The sequence below is a fragment of the Crassostrea angulata genome, unplaced genomic scaffold (assembly GCF_025612915.1).
Source record: "Crassostrea angulata isolate pt1a10 unplaced genomic scaffold, ASM2561291v2 HiC_scaffold_252, whole genome shotgun sequence".
Taxonomy (NCBI): domain Eukaryota; kingdom Metazoa; phylum Mollusca; class Bivalvia; order Ostreida; family Ostreidae; genus Magallana; species Magallana angulata.
Window position 1 is genome coordinate 95,001 of NW_026441805.1, and position 21,970 is coordinate 116,970.

Below are 21,970 nucleotides of genomic sequence, written 5' to 3' on the forward strand. Positions count from 1 at the left end.
CTGGAACAAAAGTATGTATATATAAAATTATGAATATCTATGTTTGCCATGTAATCCTGATATGTCATCTAGTTTTAACATAGGCCACCTGTGTTCTTGAAGTATTCACATTACAGAGGGTTCTACGTAAAGAGGTTTCTTCCTCTGATTTTGAGTAGACATTTTTAGCTCACCGAGACGAAGTTAAGGGGAGCTTATGCTATACCGTCGACGTCGGCGTCCGGACTTGGTTAAAGTTTTCTTGGAGTATTCAGATCTGTTATTGTTGAAGGCTGTCCTTCTTCCACATTAGAAGTCCGAATTTCCGTCACTGACATGTTGCTGTGGGCAAAATGCGGGTAAAGTGCATCACCTATTCTTTGGTCTGCCCTTCCACTCATGAAAAAGTTTTTGGATAGCGATTTATTGCTTCCACAACATGCTTTTACCTTAAAACATGTCCCTGACCTGGTCACTTAAATGTTTGTAAAAGCCTCATGTTGTACAAAGCGCTTAATGATTAAGATGAATTATAAGTTATAGAAATGTCATTCAGTTGAGAAAATTCCGGAATAAGAAAGTTTTGGGAGGGTATAAAACTCGTTATTTTTATTTTCGTAAATAGGAAAAAATTCGTCGGATCGGGTCGGCGGAATCGTAAACCAAGAGAAAAAGAAAACTTTGGCCTACATGTACTATACTACATGTATACTATACTACATGTATATAAGCAAATACAAATCTTTAAAAGTTGTCTATAGTTTGATTTGCCCATGTTGTTTTTTTGCGTGTGCATTGTATTTTGAGAAACTTATCTAATCATCATAATAAACTCAATATGGACAGAATATGGAAGACGATTATATTCACGCAGTGGGTATGCCCGATATGAAAGTAAAAAGACCAAACATTTTTCACGCATTTTTTAACAAACGCAAGTGCCAATGAATCTTTTAGTATATATGCGGAGATCCTGGAAATTTTACAGGGGGTTTTGAAGAATAATTTTGTTTTTGAGGAGAGGGAGCATGCGCGGATCAGAAATTTTTTGGGGGGGTGGGGGTTTAGTGTCGGACGGTAATTTGAGCTTGCCAGGGGATGTCCGAGGCATATTTTTTGTAATTTTATAATGTACATTTAATTGAAAGAAATTTTGCGGGATTTGGGTGGGGTCTGAAACCCTCCCCCTTCTCTTCTAGATCTGCGCATGGGGAAGACAGATGCCGGTAATTTTACGGTGATTTTAACCATTTTTATTAGCTCACCTGAGCTGAAAGCTCAAGTGAGCTATTCTGATCGCATTTTGTCCATCGTCCGTCTGGAAACTTTTTAACATTTTGAACTTCTTCTCTAAAACCACTTATCCAATTTCAACCAAATTTGGTACAAAACATCCTTATGGTAAGGCAAATATAAATTGCAGAAATGAAAGACATATCTTTATTCAAAGCTGAGAAAACCTCGAAACTGTAGAAAAGGGGGTGCATTTTTAAAAATCTTCTTCTCAAGAACTAATGAGGCAAATTCAACGTAATTTAGCATGAATAATCCTTATGGGAAGGAAAATATAAGTTGCAAAAATTATGGGCTAATTCTGTTTCAAATCTGAGTTATTCCAAAAATAATAAGAAAGAAAAGGCTTGTTTCAAGCAATTTATAGCATCCATGAGTCTTGGTAAAATGGGTAGACATGACCGGGCCAGGGCAAAACAAAAGATTGACAGTTATTGATCTGCCAATCTCATTAAAATTTCAAGATATTTACTGACCAGTATATTTGCATTCGCTGTAAATATTGCTGCAAAATAATGCGTAATTGGAATTGACGATTGCCAATCTGCCCCGGCTTTTATTTTGCCCCGGCCCGGGTTTGTTTACCCGTTTTACCAAGACTCGTATTCCATAATTCTAAAACGAGGTTCTTTGTTTAAAGCAGCCATGACACTTTATGATAAACGGGTCGATCTGACAATGATGAATTTGTTTGTTGTGCAACAGTTCATGTACGAAGGGAATCTTTGAAACATGCAAAATACATTGGTGCCGATTTTGTGAAGTAAATTGAGGCTAAATATTTCAATGCATTGACAGTTTTCACATATGACGGGGGTGTAAGCTTGTTGTGATTTTCGTTTCTTTTTCATTTACCATAATCCGGTGAATATAATACGCAGTAGTGTACAATACGCACCCCCCACTTTGGGCCTGAAAATGGTGAAAAAAAGCTTGTTGGGATTTATAATACGCATCAAAAAAATTGACCAAACGGTAATCCTGAGTATCAACAAAGCAGTTGTACTTTGTATGCACGCTCAACTTCATCGCGGGAATACGCTACCGTAAATAAGAAAAACACAATATTTTCTTAGATACAGATTTATTGTAACTAATACATCGCGGTAATATCTTTAATTCATAATCAATGTTTTAAATAGACCTAAGTATTAAATATTCTACCGTAATTAAAATCAACTACTTTAGCAAGCGTTATATACCGTAATTGTTTAGTCATTACAATCCCTGTGAAGTGAAAAACGGACGATGTACAGGTATGGAGATAACGGACCTAATTAAATTCTTAAATGACTCCGATCAAAGTGATTAATTATAGGCCTGGAACACAATAAAATATATGCACATATAGTTGTGTTGTGTATAGTACACATAGCCTAAGGGGGGTGTCTGAGATACCCAAGGTGTCAAGCGTTAGCGGTGGGGGAGCACAACTGTTTCAATGGCTTCAATTAACGGAATAGGTTATAGAATTATTTATATTCATAATTATTTGCAATAAATTCATTAGAATTACATGAAAATGGTAAAAAATGAGCCAAATGATGTGTAAGCTGTTTTCAAAGATCGTTTACAAATAGCATGTGGCCATCCAAGTCTGCATTCTATTAATAACAGCTGTAATGGCGGCGTACAAGGAGATAGAGAATAGGCAGTTCAAATTAATTCCTAAAGGCCATTTTGAAACAGTTTATTTATTAACAGACTTAAAGTGTACATTTTCTTTAATTACATGCTACAGTACCTGCAACGTTATTTTTTACAATCCTATATAATCCTATCGTATCGTGTATCAATCCTATCGTATTGTGCGTCATTACATATACTGTTCTATCGTGCGTTAATTCTATCCTATTGTGCGTGTATACTGTTCTATCGTGCGTTAATCCTATCCTATCGTGCGTTAATCCTATCAGGTTTATCGTTTAATTTCAACAATTCTTCCGTTTATCCTATTGTGTTCATCGTTTCGTGCCTTTTCATAAGCAAGTAAAGAACAAGGTTCGGTATTGGCAGTATTTGGCCGCAAAATTTACGATATTTTAAAGGTTTATGTCTTGGTATTTGATGTTATGTATTGTACTAAGTAAGATATAAGATAAATCCTACAGGTATTAAAATGACGTCATTTCTCATGACGTCACTCATGTGCGCTAAACATGGAATGCTCGTTCAAATGCCTTACTATATACTGTTATTTAAATAGTTTTCGTTAAAATTAGACACTTTCACATGCGACAACCACTTTTATATTTTACATACAGGCTTATCATTTAATTATTCATTCACATGTAAAAAATAGTGTTGGTTGTCACAAGTGAACAATATGAATTTTACAAAAAAATGAATACGGAAAATGATATTTTATTGACGTCAGTTACGCTATTATCCATCAGTATCGACCTAAACAACCCCATCAACACTGTGTAAGAAGCTGATTAGCAGAATGTATTAATTGATAAGTTACTCTTCTGTTTGCACTTAATATTGTTCCACTGGTTCTTAAATTATTCAAACAGTACAGCTCACGAGTAAAAAAAAAACACCGGCCACCGCTGTGCCTTTGATCTACTCTTCTCTGTTGCGGAGTCAAAACAAGAAAAAACACATTGCGACTTGGCGCAACATAATGCAACAAAGGCGGTATATAACAGGTGGTATATATCTCTGAAAACGGACGATTCAAAGATAGGACTTTTTTGTGTTTTATTTAATTATTTAAAACAAAAATAAATATGTATTCATTTACGTTAGAGAAGCCACAGGAAAAGTAACTGAAAACACCATCAACAGCAACAAATTACAGGACACGCAACTTTAGACCTATGAGGTTGGTCTGACAGATTTCTTATAAGACAATGACCTTAGCCCCCCCCCCCCCCCCACTTTTTTTTGCAAAGTTAGACCTAACCATTAGGCACATAGCATAAGAGAGGGTTCCCCCCCCCCACTTTTTGTCGCAGGAAACAGAATTGTTCCTAAATTTACCTTGAAAAGATTGAAATACTGAGAAGTTGGAGTCATAGGTATACTATATACAAGCCCCCCCCCCCCCCCGATTGAGTTTCATGAATTGGGAAAAAAAAAAGATTAGTCTAGCCCCCCCCCCCCCCACTTTAAATTTGCTTCCAATGCCAGTGAGATTTATAGCAAATGGCCAAATTCTCGCGAATATACCAGGGCTGTCCAAAAAATTGGATCGTGGACAATTACGTTCTCGGCATTTTAAAGCTGTGTGGTCCGATTTTATATCAAATTTTGTGCACATTTTTAAACGTATATGCATAATAATAGTTTTCCCAGTCAATTATACCAAATTTCAATGAAAAAATTATGTACAAAATGTGTTAACAAAACAAATGACATAAAATGGTATCGTGTTATTTCGCCTAATATGAAAATTCACCCTGACGCCAAGACGGATATGGTTGTGTTACGACTTTGACATCGCTATAGGTATAGGTAGTAATGTTCAGGCAAATTACAAATAAACCTATGCATGTTTTGTTCGCTAATATTTCTGAAGTTTGCTTTGTTTACAATCGATGCATAGCATGCGAGTTTAATAGCCCCAATCATTCGGGCTGTTCTCTTTTCTAAACATCCCATGATGCATTTGGTTTTTTTTTTCCATTTGCCTTAAAGGGAATTATTTTTATTTATTTTGAATATTTCTAACTTCTGAAAGGAGACCGATTCTGCTGATGTAAATAGGAGAAAGTCCATAACTTTCTAAGATAAATGGTTTTATACATACATAGTATATACCGAAATGTTTGAAATCAAACCAGTGTGATTTTCAATCTTTTCCCTAAAATTAAACTACACTTTTACTGCATTAAAGGGTTGTGGAAACTACGCACTTCCCAGTGTAAAAATTACCCAAACTTCGTTATTGAGGTTGACATTAAAAATGTTTCTTAAACATGTCAAAACTTGTTAAGTATTGTGTACATCATTTTCACACGTCATTTAAACCAATTTTAAATAAGCATATGGTTTTTAAAACAAGTTACGGCAAGAACATGTTTTAAAAAACGCCAGTAAAAGCGACGTCGCTTGACCGCACGGATCAGTACTAGTGCGCCATCATAAAGTTATGTGCGAACTTGGGTAAAACGACGATAGAAATGAAACAAACAATAAAGGAATCGGGAAAACATTGTTATCGGAATATTTCAATATCACTTATCACAAAATAACACAAGGGATTTTCTGATGGAGCGTGCGATTTTACCCTTTGGCCAGACGGTAAATGCGGCATGACTCTCAGTTAAACCAAGGTCTACGACGTTATTAAAAAAAAACTGTCGTTATAGCTGAACGTCAGACTGGGCCGTGCGGTCTGTATCGGCAATGTATATATAATGATAAATCCAAATTAAGAATGTATACATTCCTCTGATTTTTATACATATACATTAATATAGTCTATATTAAAATATTACAATACTTTCCTGAATATTGCGATGTTATTTAGAATTTTAAAAAAATCGTCATGTTTACACGAATTTTTTGGTAAACCTTCGTATGCATGACGTTGCGTTTAAATGATCGGTAAACTTGTGACGTCCTGCTAAAAACGGAACAGTTTTCAGCGTAAATTTCATGATGTAAATGTTTAAAACACACATATAAGTTATATACCATTGGATTTGATAAATTCAAAGCTTTTAAAAATGTTTTGTGCTGTGCATATTTGAAACGCGGCAAATTTCGGTAATGAAAACAATGTTAACAAATCGTACGCGGAATGTGTATCTGACTAAATATTTATTTAACTTGTCTGTAAAAATTGTTTTTAATGCATCATTTTCTTATACAGAAAGAAATATACTTATGATAGATTTTATATTTAAGAGTTGGATTTATATAATTAAACCCGCTATTTTCTGAGTGATTTAATCTCAGGCTGAAATATTAGCGGCGATTGGCTAGGGTGTTTGGTAATGAAAACAATTTTAACAATACATTAAATTTATTGATCATTAAAGCTCATAATTTTAGTTGAAAAAAAAATGAACTGGTCATTTTTATACATTCTATAAATGATGCAGCGATGATTAACAACTTGGGAATTGTTACTAGTTAAAACAGAAATTCCGCGTAAATCTTTATTTGTACGTGTTCTCTCAAATTCTGCCATTATCAGTTCGTATATATCGTTTAAAGCGATCATACGTTTATCATGAACATCGTTTATTCTTTCCTATCGTGTATCAATCCTATCATATCGTGCGTGTATACTGTTCTATCGTGCGTTAGTCCTATCCTTTCGTGCGTGTATACTGTTCTATCGTGCGTTAATGCTATCCTATCGTGCGTGAATCCTATCCTATCGTTTATCTTGTAAAAAATAACGTTGCGGGTACTGTATAACAATGATTTCCTATGGGTTAAATAATAATATATATGTGATAATGAAGGAATGTTACGATGTATAGCGGGGTGTCGGTCCAGTCGGTGAACAGCATAGGTAATATGGCAGTATGATACCCCATGCTTCAGCATGGGAAAAAATATGCCCTAATCCTATAGGGATGTATAATACGCACCCCTTTCTCACGGTAAAAAATGCTGGGAAAAAAGTGTTATTATATTCACTGGATTACGGTATGCTTTGCGTTAACCTGGGAACTGTCGCTCGTATTTCCTGTTTTTACGTATCAAATCAAACAGAGACTTCAGTAAATCAAACAGTTGTCTGTTTACCTGCGCAAATTAAGCAACTGTGTTGTATTAAGAAAGAACTAAATTGCAATTCATTCAGGCTATCGGTAATTCGGTATCATCTTTTGCCGAATGGTAGAATAATGCAATATGTTTTGTTGAGATGCTCGGCATTTTCTCGATTTTATTCAGTTTAAATAGAGTTTAATATCACTGACGGAAATATGTAGGTATAAACATGTATGTATATGATTTATTTTGAAAAATAAATTGTGTTCTTTATTTGTTAGAGTGCATGTTTCTTGTGTTTAATAATTGTTTACAATTTCTATTTGCTTACCTTATTTGAGTGTTAAGCTCCGAATTATAAGCAAGATACAGAGATTTGCTTACAATTCTATGTTTGTACACGGATCTGAGGCCATTCATTTTTTTCCATTTTATTACTAAAACCGATTTGGTTTGACTTTTCCGATCACGTCGCGTTCAACTTTTTCAGCTACGTCATACATAAACAATACCCGCACCTTTACCACAGTTTTTTTATTGGTGGATTCAGCTTACCGCTGATTGGCTGCTGGTTAACTAAGACTAAATTATGCACGGACAGAACAACAACATATCAGAATGAAAACTTCACCTGGGTACTCGTGACTGTCGAAATTGGGCTATTTTTCGAAAGTGTACACTTGTGATAAAACAATACATACGGTACATAACATACATAGCTGTAGCTCTGTGTATAAATTTTGAGTTAGAAAATATAAAGCTACGGTGCATACAATACTTACATGTACAAAAAAACTTTATGGCAATTTGCCGCGTATAAAAATAACACTATTTTTTAAAAATATTTACATCATACCATACCACATTTTGTGCAAATAATCCATTTAAATAATTCTTCATTTAGTTTACTACTGTTAATAATTGTAGCTTTACCCGCCCCAAACTTTCTCCTATTAAACAACCTTTAACCGTACTCGGAAAGCGGATCAAGAACTGTATTTTTTATGTATGTAAACAAACCAGTGTTCATGTATGAAGCGGGTGATCGGGGGTTCAGAGACAGGTAAAATAAAGAAATCTGCAGTAAATGGTTTGTGGATATTTTAGTACAATGTATATATATTTACACCGAAAGTGATAGGGCAACAGAAGAGAAACGAATCGGACACTTGCCTAATGAAGATGCACATGTACAAACCTCCTTGCACTCTCCACTTCCGTCTCGTTCTTTCACACCATCGTTCAATACTTTTATTGACTGTCGATTGCCGATCAAAAGGTGTAGAAATCGAGGAATTCATACCTATCACTTTGACTGGCAAGTTAGTAGGTAATACATGTGCATTATACATTTACGGTATTTACATGAAATGAACGCTTATCACATGCAACTTTTAATTATTATATTTTTTATAACGCCGTACCCTGGACCGTAGCTTTAGGCTATGGTTTAACGCCCGTTTACACAGAGAGAGAGAGAGAGAGTTTAGCACAGAATTTAAACATACGGGATAGTCGATTTTGAATGAATAATATTGGGGGGAAATAAACTGTTCTGAGAAATCCTTCAGCTCTGGCATTGCATAAGCGTATACTGATAACTCGGCCTAAAAATAGGAGTTAACCAATCATATAGTTTTCACACCGACGGCATGTATAATTTATGCATGACGTAGCTGACAGAAATGATAGTGACGCTGTTACAGTAGGAAAAGTCAAACCAAATCGGTTTTGATAATAAATGCCAAGTAGGAAATACCAAGTTAAAAATCTTAAGCTGAATGTAATAAACTCATGCGAATAAAAAATGACTCAAACCTTGCAAAATTTTGAGCTCATCTTGCTTATAATTCTACGATTGACGCTGAAATTTTGGTTGATCATTAGAAATTCTATATGAATTTGAGTATGTTAAATACTTGAACACAAAAAAATTAAAGAATGATATGCTGTATATAACTACTCTCTGGGGCCCCCTCTTTATACAATGAAAAATGTGAGTAAATAAAAACGACATCGTTAAAACAGTTTCCATAGTTCTGACACATTTCTGTTGCGGGGATAAAAAAATTATCGCTATTCCTAAGAAAATATTTCAGCGGAAAATTATCCTGGTTTGTAGCCATTTGTTATTTTTGAATTAGAAAAATGGGTGGGCCATAGTAAATTAGAGTGATGTGCCTGTCAATACGGTAACATTGATTTTTATAGCTCTTTAACATGTCACGTGACAACATTTTTCATTCCAGTGTATTCATCAATCAAGTGAAAGTAAAGTTATAAAAGTCCCGAGTTTACGCGAGGTAAACAACAGTCATTTAATTATAATGGAGAAGACAAATTAATTTGTTGAATATTTTTGATTTGAGAAATTGAGCGCTTTGAGGTGCAATTTTCTTCTTCACATATACTGTAGATTCCTTATTTTACGCGAGTACTTAATTCCGCGATTCAACGATTTACCATCAAATCGCGAGTACATAAAATCGCAATTGTCGAAATTTTATCAAAGTTTCCTGTAGTTTACATGTGTCCCTAAATTAACAGCGAGATTTTAGAATTCGCGAGACGGGCTTCTCGCGATTTTACGCGGATATTAATTCCTCGCGTTTAATTAGGAATTTACAGTATTCATGTAGAATTTTTTCGATAAAATACAATTATAACTATTATATTTTTTAAAAAATCCAATAACTAGTAAGTAGTTGAGGAAGAAAATGTACCTATATGCTCTCATATATTTTGATCGCTTTATTAAGTGGGGGAGGGGGGCAGAACGAAAATACAGGGAATTAGAAGTTATATAACAGTGTACCCCTACCAAATATTTAGTTCTATATCTTGCGTAGGATTTTCTTATTCTGTGTAAGAACAGTATTTCATGAAGGTACAATGTCAAAGATAACGTGTCTGCAAAAATAAGTGTAAAATTCGAATACTTTACAATATTTAGGGGGTAGAGTGGGGGCCACAATGGAAGGTCAAAGTTTAACATAGGAATATATAGAGTAAATGTTTAAAAATCTTCATCTCAAAAACTAATCAGCCTGGAAAGCTGACACTTGTGTGGAAGTATCCTCAAGTAGTGTAGATTCAAAGTTGTGAAAATTATGACCCCTGGATGTAGGGTGGGGCCACAATGGAGGGTCGAAGTTTTACATAGGAATATATAGAGTAAATGTTTAAAAATCTTCATCTCAAAAACTAATCAGCCTGGAAAGCTGACACTTGTAGGAAAGTATTCTCAGGTAGTGTAGATTCAAAGTTCTGAAAATCATGATCCCCGGGGGTAGAGTGGGGCCGCAATGGGGGGTCAAATTTTAACATAGAAATATATAGAGTAAATCTTTAAAAATCTTCTTCTCAGAAACTAATCAGCCAGGAAAGCTCACACTTGTGTGGAAGTATCCTCAAGTAGTGTAGATTCAAAGTTGTGAAAATTATGACCCCTGGATGTAGGGTGGGGCCACAATGGAGGGTTGAAGTTTTACATAGGAATATATAGAGTAAATCTTTAAAAATCTTCTTCTCAGAAACTAATCAGCCAGGAAGCTGAAACTTGTGTGGAAGCATCCTCAGGTAGTGTAGATTCAAAGTTGTGAAAATCATGACCCCTGGGGTAGGGTAGGGCACAATGGATGGTCAAAGTTTTACATAGGAATATATAGAGTAAATCTTTAAAATCTTCTTCTCAGAAACTAATCAACCAGGAAAGCTGGAACTTGTGTGGAAGCATCCTCAGGTAGTGTAGATTCAAAGTTGTGTAATTCATGACCCCCATGGGTAGGGTGGGGTCACAATGGGGGCTCGTAGTTTTACATAGGAATATATAGAGTAAATGTTTGAAAATCTTCTTCTCAGAAACTAATCAGCCAGGAAAGCTGAAACTTGTGTGGAAGCATCCTCAAGAAGTGTAAATTCAAAATTGTGAAAATCATGATCCCTGGATGTTGGGTGGGGCCACAATGGGGGGTCGAAATTTTACATAGGAATATATAGAGTAAATCTTTAAAAATCTTCTTCTCAGAAACTAATCAGCCAGGAAAGCTCACACTTGTGTGGAAGTATCCTTAGGTAGTGTAGATTCAAAGTTGTGAAAATCATGACCCCTGGGGTAGGATAGGGCACAATGGATGGTCAAAGTTTTACATAGGAATATATAGAGTAAATCTTTAAAAATCTTCTTCTCAGAAACTAATCAGCCAGGAAAGCTGAAACTTGTATGGAAGCATCCTCAGGTAGTGTAGATTCAAAAGTTGTGAAAATCATGAACCCTGGGGGTAGGGTGAGGCCACATTGGGGGGGGGGTGTTAAAGTTTTACATAGGAATATATTGAGTAAATCTTTAAAAATCTTCTTCTCAGAAACTAATCAACCAGGAAAGCTGAAACTTGTGTGGAAGCATCCTCAGGTAGTGTAGATTCAAAGTTGTGAAAATCATGACCCCCGAGGGTAGGGTGGAGCCACAATGAAGGGTCAAAGTTTTACATAGAAATATATAGAGTAAATCTTTAAAAATCTTCTTCTCAGAAATTAATCAGCCAGATGATTCTTTATAATTAATACGACTTTGGCTCCAGGACAATTCTTCGGCCTCACAAGAAGGTTCAGAGTTTGATGTAGCTTTTTTTATCCATATATAAACAATTGTTAAGGATCTTTTTGAGAACTGCAATACTCAACATGTGATATGACTATAAAGTCATCCTGTTAGAAAAGAGACTATTGATTATAAACATAAGAATATCTAGGGGGAAAAATGGATTTTATTTATACAGGATCTACATGTATTATTGTACATTGTCTAGATTGTTTGTATTATGACTCCATTAAGCTGATTTTATCATACCTATTGTTCCTCAGGTGAGCGATGTGGCCCATGGGCCTCTTGTTCAATGGTACAGTTCATTTTGTGAACAATATGTTACATTTCTTTTATGGTACAGTTTGATTTGTGAAAGGTATGGTTCATTTTTGTATGGTACGGTTCCTTTCTTTCACAGAATGGTATACAGCTTACTCCATTTATATTGAAATCGCTTATTTTGAAATTCCGCTTATTTTGAAATAGAAATATATCCCCAGTTTTAGCCTCTCACATTCTTTGCATAAAATTAACGGTTATAATGAAATCGGCTATTTTGAAATATCGCTTATATTGAAGCCACTGATTGGTCCCCAAAGGTGATAATTAGTTGTTTTTATAACGGTTATATTGAAGTACTCCCTGACGGCTGTCTTCACCGTTGGTGACAGTAATTATGCTGACTGACCCGTTGATATATAAAGGTGTGAAATGATAAGTTCACACCTTATTTGTTTTTATTCTTTAAAAAAAAAAATTTATTCACTGTCGAATTCTTTGTTTTTACGTATCGAGGCTAGACGTAATATGGAAACCCCACGGAAAAGAAAAACCGTAAATGGACACTAATTACAAACTAGTAAGGCATAAACTCAAAATAGCTAAGGATTTTGAGATTAACCTGAGTACACTTCTGATGATAAACAAGCAGTGTACAGCAGTAATTGAAGCGTTTAAGTCTAATAATTTTTCTTTAAAATGAAAAAAATGTGATTGTAAGCATTATAGTTAGGTTAAAGATTGTAACAAAATGAAACTTACAACACTAACTGGTATTTAATAATAAAATGGATACTAATATTCTATGGAATTTGTTCACTGTAATAGATAAACGATGACCAAATAATTTGTTTGGATTTGTTCTTCTTAGATCGGTATTGAACTTTTAAATTTGGCGACTTCACGTCAGTCGATTTCGCTTACATTGAATTACAGATATATTGAAATGATTTTAATGGTCCACAGAATTTCAATATATCCGGAGTAGGCTGTAGTTTGTTTCGAAGGTGTAGTTGTAGGTGCACGTTTCATAATATGTACTCTTAAGACGGTTTAAAACTTTTCTGATCAGTTATGGCCATTGTTGCTCATGTGAGCAATGTGGCCCCTGGGTTTCCTTACCTATGACTTATTTACATAAGCAGATGGAAATGCATGTACTTGCATATATCTATTTCAAACAAGAGGCCCACAGGCCTTAACATAATTTTCCCACATAGTCGTTGATTATCTACATTTTTTTTTGCAGAGGAGTGATGAAAAAAACCCTTGTTATTGGTGATAAAGTAGTGAGTAGTACTCCAGATTTAGCATACCCATTAACATCAGTGCCACTCGAAGGACGAAACCTACAGAATTGTACACTGCTGTTTGTTGTTGAGGTATTTGATTAAGGTCTTCTATTTCCAACAGAAAAACAGACTTAATTTTACCCCATGCACATTGTTGTGGGAGGTATAATGTTTTTTTTCTAATTTGTCAGTCCTGTTATTTTGTAAGCGCAACTCAACGTAAACAGCTGCACAGAATTTCCTGAAACTTTGTTCAGATTAGGGATGCAATGTGTAGATGTGCCTAATACCGGAGAATTCCAGTTCCATAATTTTTCTTGAAATTTCTGCTCTTTAACACTGAGACTTTGACCATCTATTGAATGTAGTAATAAACATATTGTAAAATTGAACAAGATTACATGAGCTTTTGTCTGAAATCAATTAAAAGATGCTGGCTCTTCAAATTACGGGCTTTGAGGATTTTTTTTAAGTCTTTCATCCATAGTTCTTTATAGAAAAATATTTTGTAATTAAGTAATAAGGAATCATTCTTTGAGTATTTGATGTGATCAAATACAGTCAGGGGTGATCAAATCGAAGTTTGAAGGGCTAATATGATAGATTTGATCACACCCAGCTGTATATGATCATCTCATAATATCAAAGAATGATTCCTGATTACTTATATTTATATAATTTCAGTAATTGTACAATTAAATATTAAGATGGTAATTGATGAAATGTATTAGACTAAACATTACAAAATCGATTCATAGTGTTATAACAAACAAAGACATGGTAAAATGTGAATATTATAATATATATAACATCTACAAAGTATAATTACGTTCATTTCTTACGGAAACTTATACAGCAAAACTCGGTTATAACGAAGTCACTGGGACCTAAGAAATTACTTCGTTATATCCGTAATTCGTTATAACCGTATAAGAAATTCATTAAAATTACATAGCTGGGGATCCAGGATGACTTCGCCATATCCGTGAATTCGCAATACCTGTGTTTGTACTAAACGAGTTTTACTGTAGTTACCGTATAACGGGTATTTTTTACGTGCTGCTAATTTTTACTACTTTTTACGAGTTTTATAAATCCGTAAAAACTATATGCGTAAATTTTCACAGAGGTAAAAAGATGCCGCACGTAAAGCACGTAAATTTTCTACATCGTACGCATAAGAGTAATGTTCATGACCTTCAGCTCAGTCCCTGACGGCTGTACATGTAGATGGCTGTACATGTAGATATATTTGAGTGTTTTTGGTCACGTGGTGATAACAGTTCAGATCTTTCTATTCAGTCTTGAGTATTTTTTAAATGATATTACCCAGATAAATAGGAATAAGTAAAGTGTATATCGCATATGAAATAAAGGTAAATGTATAAACACAATCATAATTTGTATGTGTGTTATCTTCGTATTAAGTGCCAACCTCAGGATCTCAGGGTTTCCTCAGTACCCTCAGTGCTAACCTCAGGGTCTCTCAGGGCTTCCTCATTACCCTCAGTGCAAACCTCAGGGTCTCTCAGGGTTTCATCAGTATTCTCAGTGCCAACCTCAGGGTCTCTCAGGGTTTTCTCAGTGCCACTCAGGGTTTCCTCAGGGTTTTTTTCATTACAGTAGTGGTCGGTGTCAGCGTCCAGACCTGGTAAAACTTTTTGTTGCAGGTCCTGTATCTAAGTTATTACTTGTCCTATCTTCACCAAACTTGCATGGGTGATGCATCTGGACCTACTTTTGGACTTGAAAGACTGTATAATGGATTATATTACTAGGAAATAAATTAATTAAAATTGTTTGTTTAAGCTATAGAAAAGTTCTTTATCTCCTTTGTAAAGAAATATTTTGTATATATATAAAAAAACAAAAGAACTTTTATCACTTTAAAGAAAGGGCTATTCCCTCTTAAAAGGGTAGATAATTTGCTATTATCTTTTTTTTCAAAATTCTTCTCAAACACCATATGGCCAGATAAGCTAAAGCTTATGTGAAAGCATCCTCAGATGGTGTAGATTCAACTTTGTTCAAATCATGATCCCCAGGCTTAGGGTAGGGCGACAATAGGTAATAAAATTTTTACAAATGAATATATTGAGAAAGGTCTATATATGGTATGGGCCTAAAATGGCCCCCTAAAGGAAATATCATTATTTTACTGTAATTCTTTGTTTTCTTTGTACAGATATATATGTGATGTTTTTGCTTAATATTCATTTTGTGTCCACAATTTAGAAATACGGCATTGTAAAGACAACCTTTTCCCACCATTTTTGCATTTTAGCATTTTAGCATAAAAGAGCTTGTTTTCAAGCAGTTTTACATTCAGGAAACATAGAGCGCATGCTTGAACCAACAAAATATTTTAATTAGAGATGTATCTAGTTAAGTCTAATAAGTGACAAAAAATTTATCTTGGTTCAAGCATGCGCTCTATATTTCCCATTCGTAAAAAGATGAGAAAAATGTAAATTTTCGTCTGATTTTGATTGAATTATAGAAATAGCGTCACTTCTGACGTCATATACAGCAAGTGAGTGCAAATAAATCAAACAAATATGTGAAAAATATATTTTATATCAACTCTTCTTAATTATAAAATAACATTTTATTGTACCCGAAACACTTTAAAAAATAGTGAATTATGGGGGCCAAATTTAACTCTTATCATATATAGTTCTTTCTTTCAAAATCTTCTCAAAAACTATTTGGCCTTACAAATTTGGTCAAATCATGATCCCCGGGGGTAGTGTGACCCATAATTTGGGTATGGAAGTTGGGAGGTTGAAATTTTACATGATGATATATAGAAAAAGTCTTTAAAAGTATTCTTCTAAAGAAACCAATTGAAAAGAGATTTACTTAACAGGTATACAGTAAATTTAGTATATTCAGTATATTTGGATATCTGAATAAAATAATTCTTAAATTAAATAGCTAAACATTGTTGCAGATAGTTTTCATATTACATAGTTTCCCTTCAAAGAATTGCCTGGGCCGCTATTTTGTTTTCATTATATATTGTCATATTTTTAGGTGAAAGGAAAACCAATCAACAATCTTTCATCTGAATGTCTGGAAGATCAACTTGACTCTTATGTTCTTGGGCAAGTTGGATCTGAGCTTATTGCAGAAGCAAAGAGCTCAGCAATGTATCCAAATTCCCTGGGAATAGTATGTATGGAAACCACAGTAAGTGTCAGTTATGTTTCGGTCATTATGTTGTCATCATTTGTTGACTGACTTATAAACATTTATGACAAACTAAGCACTCATCAACATCTTTTTAGAAAAAGAGAGAGAGATTTAGACCTCAAAGAAATAGCATTGCATTCATATGTTCAAGTGAGCTTTTCTGATTTTTTTTTTGTCTGGCGTCCACCTGTCTGTCTTTCATATTTTAGACTTCTTCTCAAGAACCACTAGACCAATTTCAATCAAACTTTGCTTATATAAGCAATATTTGGTAAAGGGGAGTCAAGTTCATCAAAATGAATGGTCACATCATATGGAAAGGGGGAGAATTAAGAATTATTGAAAATTTGTTGGTATATTTCAAAAATCTTCTGTAACAGCAATTGGCCAGAAAAGCTGAAACTCTTGTGGAAGAATTCTGAGGTAAGGTAGATTCTAATTTTTCAAAACACGATCCCATGAGGTAGGGTAGGGTCACAATTAGAGGTTAAATTTTTTACATTGGAATGTATTTTTTAAAAAATCTTTTTTATAACCAATCGGCCAGATAAGCTGTATTTTGTGCAGAAGCATCTTCAGGAAGTTTAGATTCAAGTTTGTAGTAATTAGTGGATCGTGAAATTTTGACTGACATGTTATGTGAGCCAACGAAATGATGCAGCTCGGTATCCGAAGACACGCCGCCATTTTGCCTGACAACTTTTGTTATTGTTGGACGTTAAAGGTTGTCTGATTTCACTGATAATCATGGTTAAACGGTTTTGTTGGGGTACATGTAACACAGACAACAGGTACCCGATTTACTTACTGTGGTTTCATCAATATATGTTGAGTACCAATTTTCGTGGATTTCGTTTTTAAGTTGATCCACGAAATTAAATGTTCATTGAAATGCAATTTCTATTAACATTTTGTATTGATTGGCCACGAATTTACATATCCTTGAAACTGTGATTTTTACTTTATCCACGAAAATTGATACCCTTGAATATTAATGAAACCACAGTATAGGGGGGATACGATTCATTCCTTTCCTAAAACCAGGCAGGCAACTAGAAAAACTAGAAAAAGCGAAGAGGTGGATATGGTTGTGTAGGAGGCCACAAAATTTTACAAAAATTGTTTATTTACTGACATTTATGGAGATGCTTCTAATCCAATTTATTTTCAGAAACATTATTTTTAGATTAACTATAAGTTTTTAACTTGTGAATAGCATTGTTAACTTAAAAGAAATGAATGATTTCTCAAACTTCTCCCTATTTTTCTGCATGCAAGGGAGAAGTGAAAACTCCCCTAATGTTTTTTGAATTTGGCCAAGTGGTTCTGGCCTTATTGTATATGTACAATATGTGCTTGTATAAATAAAAGGAGACACTTCTTTTTCCTACATGCATATACAATATATAACCACAAATTTTCAGTGCCCATGTGTGAAATAAGTTATGATAAGAACATCATCAACAACCACATGTACTCATGTATTTATAAAATGGCAGCTTTTGGAAATGTGTTCTTATTTTAAAAATAAAAAAAAAAAAATTTTGAAAAACTTTTATTTTTATTTTTTTCTCAATGGAAGTTTTTCGATTTAATTTTTTTTTCATCCCTCCTCCCCAAATATATAAAAAATATTTCTTTAACTTAGAAATTGAAAATGATGGCCTAAAGTATAATTCTTCAAAATCTTCACTAAACCCTACATGTGGAAAAATTGTAGATTTGTGGCCCCACCTTACCTCCAGGGATAATGACTGGAACAAACTTTTGATACTACACTACCTGAGAATGCATTCACATATTTTTAAGCTCACCTGAGCTGAAGGCCCAAGTGATGTCTTCCATTGTTGTTGTCGTCATAAAGTTTTCTCATTTTCATCTTCTTTTCCACAACCACTTGGCCAAATTCAACCAAACTTGGCACCTTTGGGTGAAGGGTTTTCAATGGGGAAAGGGAGGGGGGTTGAATCATAGGATTATATACAAAAAAAAATTCTTCTGAAGCAAACAGCTAGTAGCTGGGGTGGTAGGTGAGGAAACAAGGCTTAAAACTATACAGGCTATAATTTGTGTCAATTTTGAATAACGGAAATGGGTTCATTAAGGTATCCCACTCCTCAATGTTCTGTTATCAAGAATTTCTTGAGAAGTACATAATTGAAATCTGTAGACAAAACACACTTTAAGAATACAAAAATAATAGGTCAGTGTTCATTCCTCTGAGTTAATTTAATTTAATTTGACCTTTTAGCACCTAAAATGCAATTTTAGCCTGATTAAGGTTTGTCGTCAGTACTTTTGATTAAGCAAACTTATTTCTTCAAATATTGTTAATAATGCTCAGTGGTCACACTGAATAGAGAGATTACAAAAAATAATTTGTGCAAAGCTGCATTAATTTGTGTGTGACCTTTTTGCACTTAAAATAGACAATTTTTATAATAGTTACAATTTGCTTTGAAATAAAAATATTTTGAATGTCAAGAATTTTAAGATTAAACCATTTTGCCTAGATATGTTTTCAGTATCATTTTTACATAATAAAGCGTGGGGGTCAATGATGTCAAATTTTAGATATAAGGCTTCAAAGGTAAAATTTTCGATAAATTTGACATCATAAAATTCAGACATTTTTAGCTCACCTGAGCTGAAAGCTCAAGTGAGCTATTCTGATCACATTTTGTCCGTTGTCCGTCTGTCTGTCTGTCCGTCTGTAAACTTTTCACATTTTGAACTTCTTCTCTTAGACTAAAACCACTTAACCAAATTCAACCAAATTTGGCTCAAAGCATTCTAATGGAAAGATGAATCTAAATTGCAGAAATGAAAGAAAATTTTTCATTGAAAGCGAGGAAAACCTCAAAACTGTAAAAAAAAAAAAAGGGGGGGGGGGATGCATTTTCAAAAATCTTCTCAAGAACTACTGAGAAAAATTCAACGTAATTTAGCATGAATAATCCTTATGGGAAGGAAAATATAAACTGCAAAAATTAAGTGCAAATTCTGTTTCAAATCTGAGTTATAAGAAAATACTAAAGGAAAAGCGTGTTTCAATCAGTTTAATAGCTTCGGATTCGGCATCCAGTAAAATGGGTAGGCAAGACACCACATGGCCTGGGCAAAACAAAAGATTGGCAGTTATTAATCTGCCAATCTCATTAAAATTTCAGGACATTTGATGGACCAGTATATTTGTATTCGCTGTAAATATTGCTGCAAAATAATGCGTAATTGGAATTGACGATTGCCGACCTGCCCCGGCTTTTATTTTGCCACAGCCCGGGTTTGCATACCCATTTTACCAAGACTCGTATTCCATACTTCTAAAACGAGGTTCTTTGTTTAAAGCAGCCATGACACTATATGATAAACGGGTCGATCTGACAATGGTGAATTTGTTTGTTGTGCAACAGTTCGTGTACGAAGGGAATCTTTGAAACATGCAAAATACATTGGTGCCGATTTTGTGAAGTAAATTGAGGCTAAATATTTCAATGTGTTGACAGTTTTCACATATGACAGTGGTGTTAGCTTGTGATTTTCGTTTCGTTTTCATTTATGCTTTGCGTTAACCTGGGAACTGTCGCTTGTATTTCCTGATTTTTACATATCAAATCAAACATAGACTTCGGTAAATCAAACAGTTTACCTGCGCAAATTAAGCAACATCTGATGTATTAAGATAGAACTAAAATGCAATTCATTCAGGCTATCGGTAATTCGGTATCATCTTTTGCGTAATGGTAGAATAATGCAATATGTTTTGTTTAGATGCTCGGCATTTTCTAGAGTTTATTCAGTTTAAATAGAGTTTAATATCGCTGATGGAAATATGTAGGTATATACATGTATATAATGATTCATTTTGAAAAATAAATTGTGTTCTTTATTTGTTATAGTGCATGTTTCTTGTGTTTAATTGTTTACAATTTCTATTTACTTACCATAATTGAGTGTTAAGCTTCGAATTATAAGCAAGATACAGAGATTTGCTCACAATTCTATGTTTGTACACAGATCTGAGGCCATTATTTTTTTTCCATTTTAAATGCCGAATAGGAAATACCAAGTTAAAAATCTTAAGCTGTATGAATGTAATAAACTCATGTGAACAAAATATGACTCAAACCTAGCAAAATTTTGAGCTCATCTTGCTTAATATAATTCTACGATTGACGCTGAAATTTTGGTTGATCATTAGAAATTCTATATGAATTAGAGTATGTTAAATACTTATACACAAAAAAATTAATGAATGATATGCTGTATATAACTACTCTCTGGGGGCCCCTCTTTATACAATGAAAAATGTGAAATGTGAGTAAATAAAAACGACATCGTTAAAACAGTTTCCATAATTCTGACACATTTCTGTTGCGGGGATAAAAGAATTATCGTTATTCCTAAGAAAATATTACAGCGGAAAATTATCCTGGTTTGTAGTCATTTGTTATTTTTGAATAAAAATGAAAATAATGGGTGGGCCATAGTAAATTAGAGTGATGTGCCTGTCAATACGGTAACATTGATTTTTATAGCTCTTTAACATGTCACGTGACAACATTTTTCATTCCAGTGTATTCATCAATCAAGTGTGAGTAAAGTTATAAAAGTCATGAGTTTACGCGAGGTAAACAACAGTCATTTAATTATAATGGAGAAGACAAATTAAATTGTTGAATATATTTAATTTGAGAAATTGGGCGCATTGAGGTACAATTTTCTTCTTCACATATATACATGTAGGATTTCTTTGATAAAATACAATAACTATTATATTTAAAAAAAAGAATACAATAACTAGTAAATAGTTGAGGAAGAAAATGTACCTATATGCTCTCATATATTTTGATCGCTTTATTAAGTGGGGGAGGGGGGCAGAACGAAAATACAGGGAATTAGAAGTTATATAACAGTGTACCCCTACCAAATATTTAGTTCTATATCTTGCGTAGGATTTTCTTATTCTGTGTAAAAACAGTATTTCATGAAGGTACAATGTCAAAGATTACGTGTATGCAAAAATAAGTGTAAAATTCGAATACTTTACAATATTTATTTTTGTTATTCTACCAAGGGCCATATGGCACAATATCTTTTGAACGCCCATTGTTGCTCAGGTGAGCGATGTGGCCCCATTGGCCTCTTGTTTTTAAATGCCCCAGGGAGAGTTTCTGATTTGCATGATTTTATGGTAAACGTCTATCACTCTCTCAAAATTTATTTTTGTATATGTACACAGGACCTCAGAACATGTCACAAACCTATCAAATGTTAAAAATGTGAATAATGAATAAAGTAAATAAAAAGAAAAGTATATTGAACTAGAGCAGAGCTCGTGGCAATGCCACAAGTACGAACCCGCCTACAAAACACGTAACATTTTTCTCCAAGATAACTTCTGTATTTAAATTTTAATTCTAAATTTTTGAAGACTATATGCAAATTTAAAATTATTGCGTATTGTCAAAATTTAGTAATTAGTCAAAATTAATGGCATCTATGAATTTTTCTATAGAGAAGTGTGTGTCATCTGACATTATTTTATGATACGAGTAGACTTGGACATTCAAAATAATAATCAGCTATCAAAGATCAGCTGGAGAATTTATGCAAAAGCGAGCATCTAAGTTTTACACCATATGCTGTTTCATACCGCTATGTAACG

General features: G+C 34.0%; 1 protein-coding gene across 1 annotated transcript in view; it reads left to right on the plus strand.

Moving 5' to 3' along the window:
• LOC128169896 (uncharacterized) overlaps positions 1-21,970 on the plus strand; it is a 41,500-nt gene that overhangs the window by 4,335 nt on the left and 15,195 nt on the right. The window contains exons 3-5 of the mRNA XM_052835928.1: positions 1-11; positions 13,065-13,197; positions 16,144-16,299. The exon at positions 1-11 is cut by the window's left edge and continues 244 nt beyond it. Coding sequence (XP_052691888.1) covers positions 1-11; positions 13,065-13,197; positions 16,144-16,299 — 300 coding nt within the window. The remainder of the gene's footprint in view (positions 12-13,064; positions 13,198-16,143; positions 16,300-21,970) is intronic.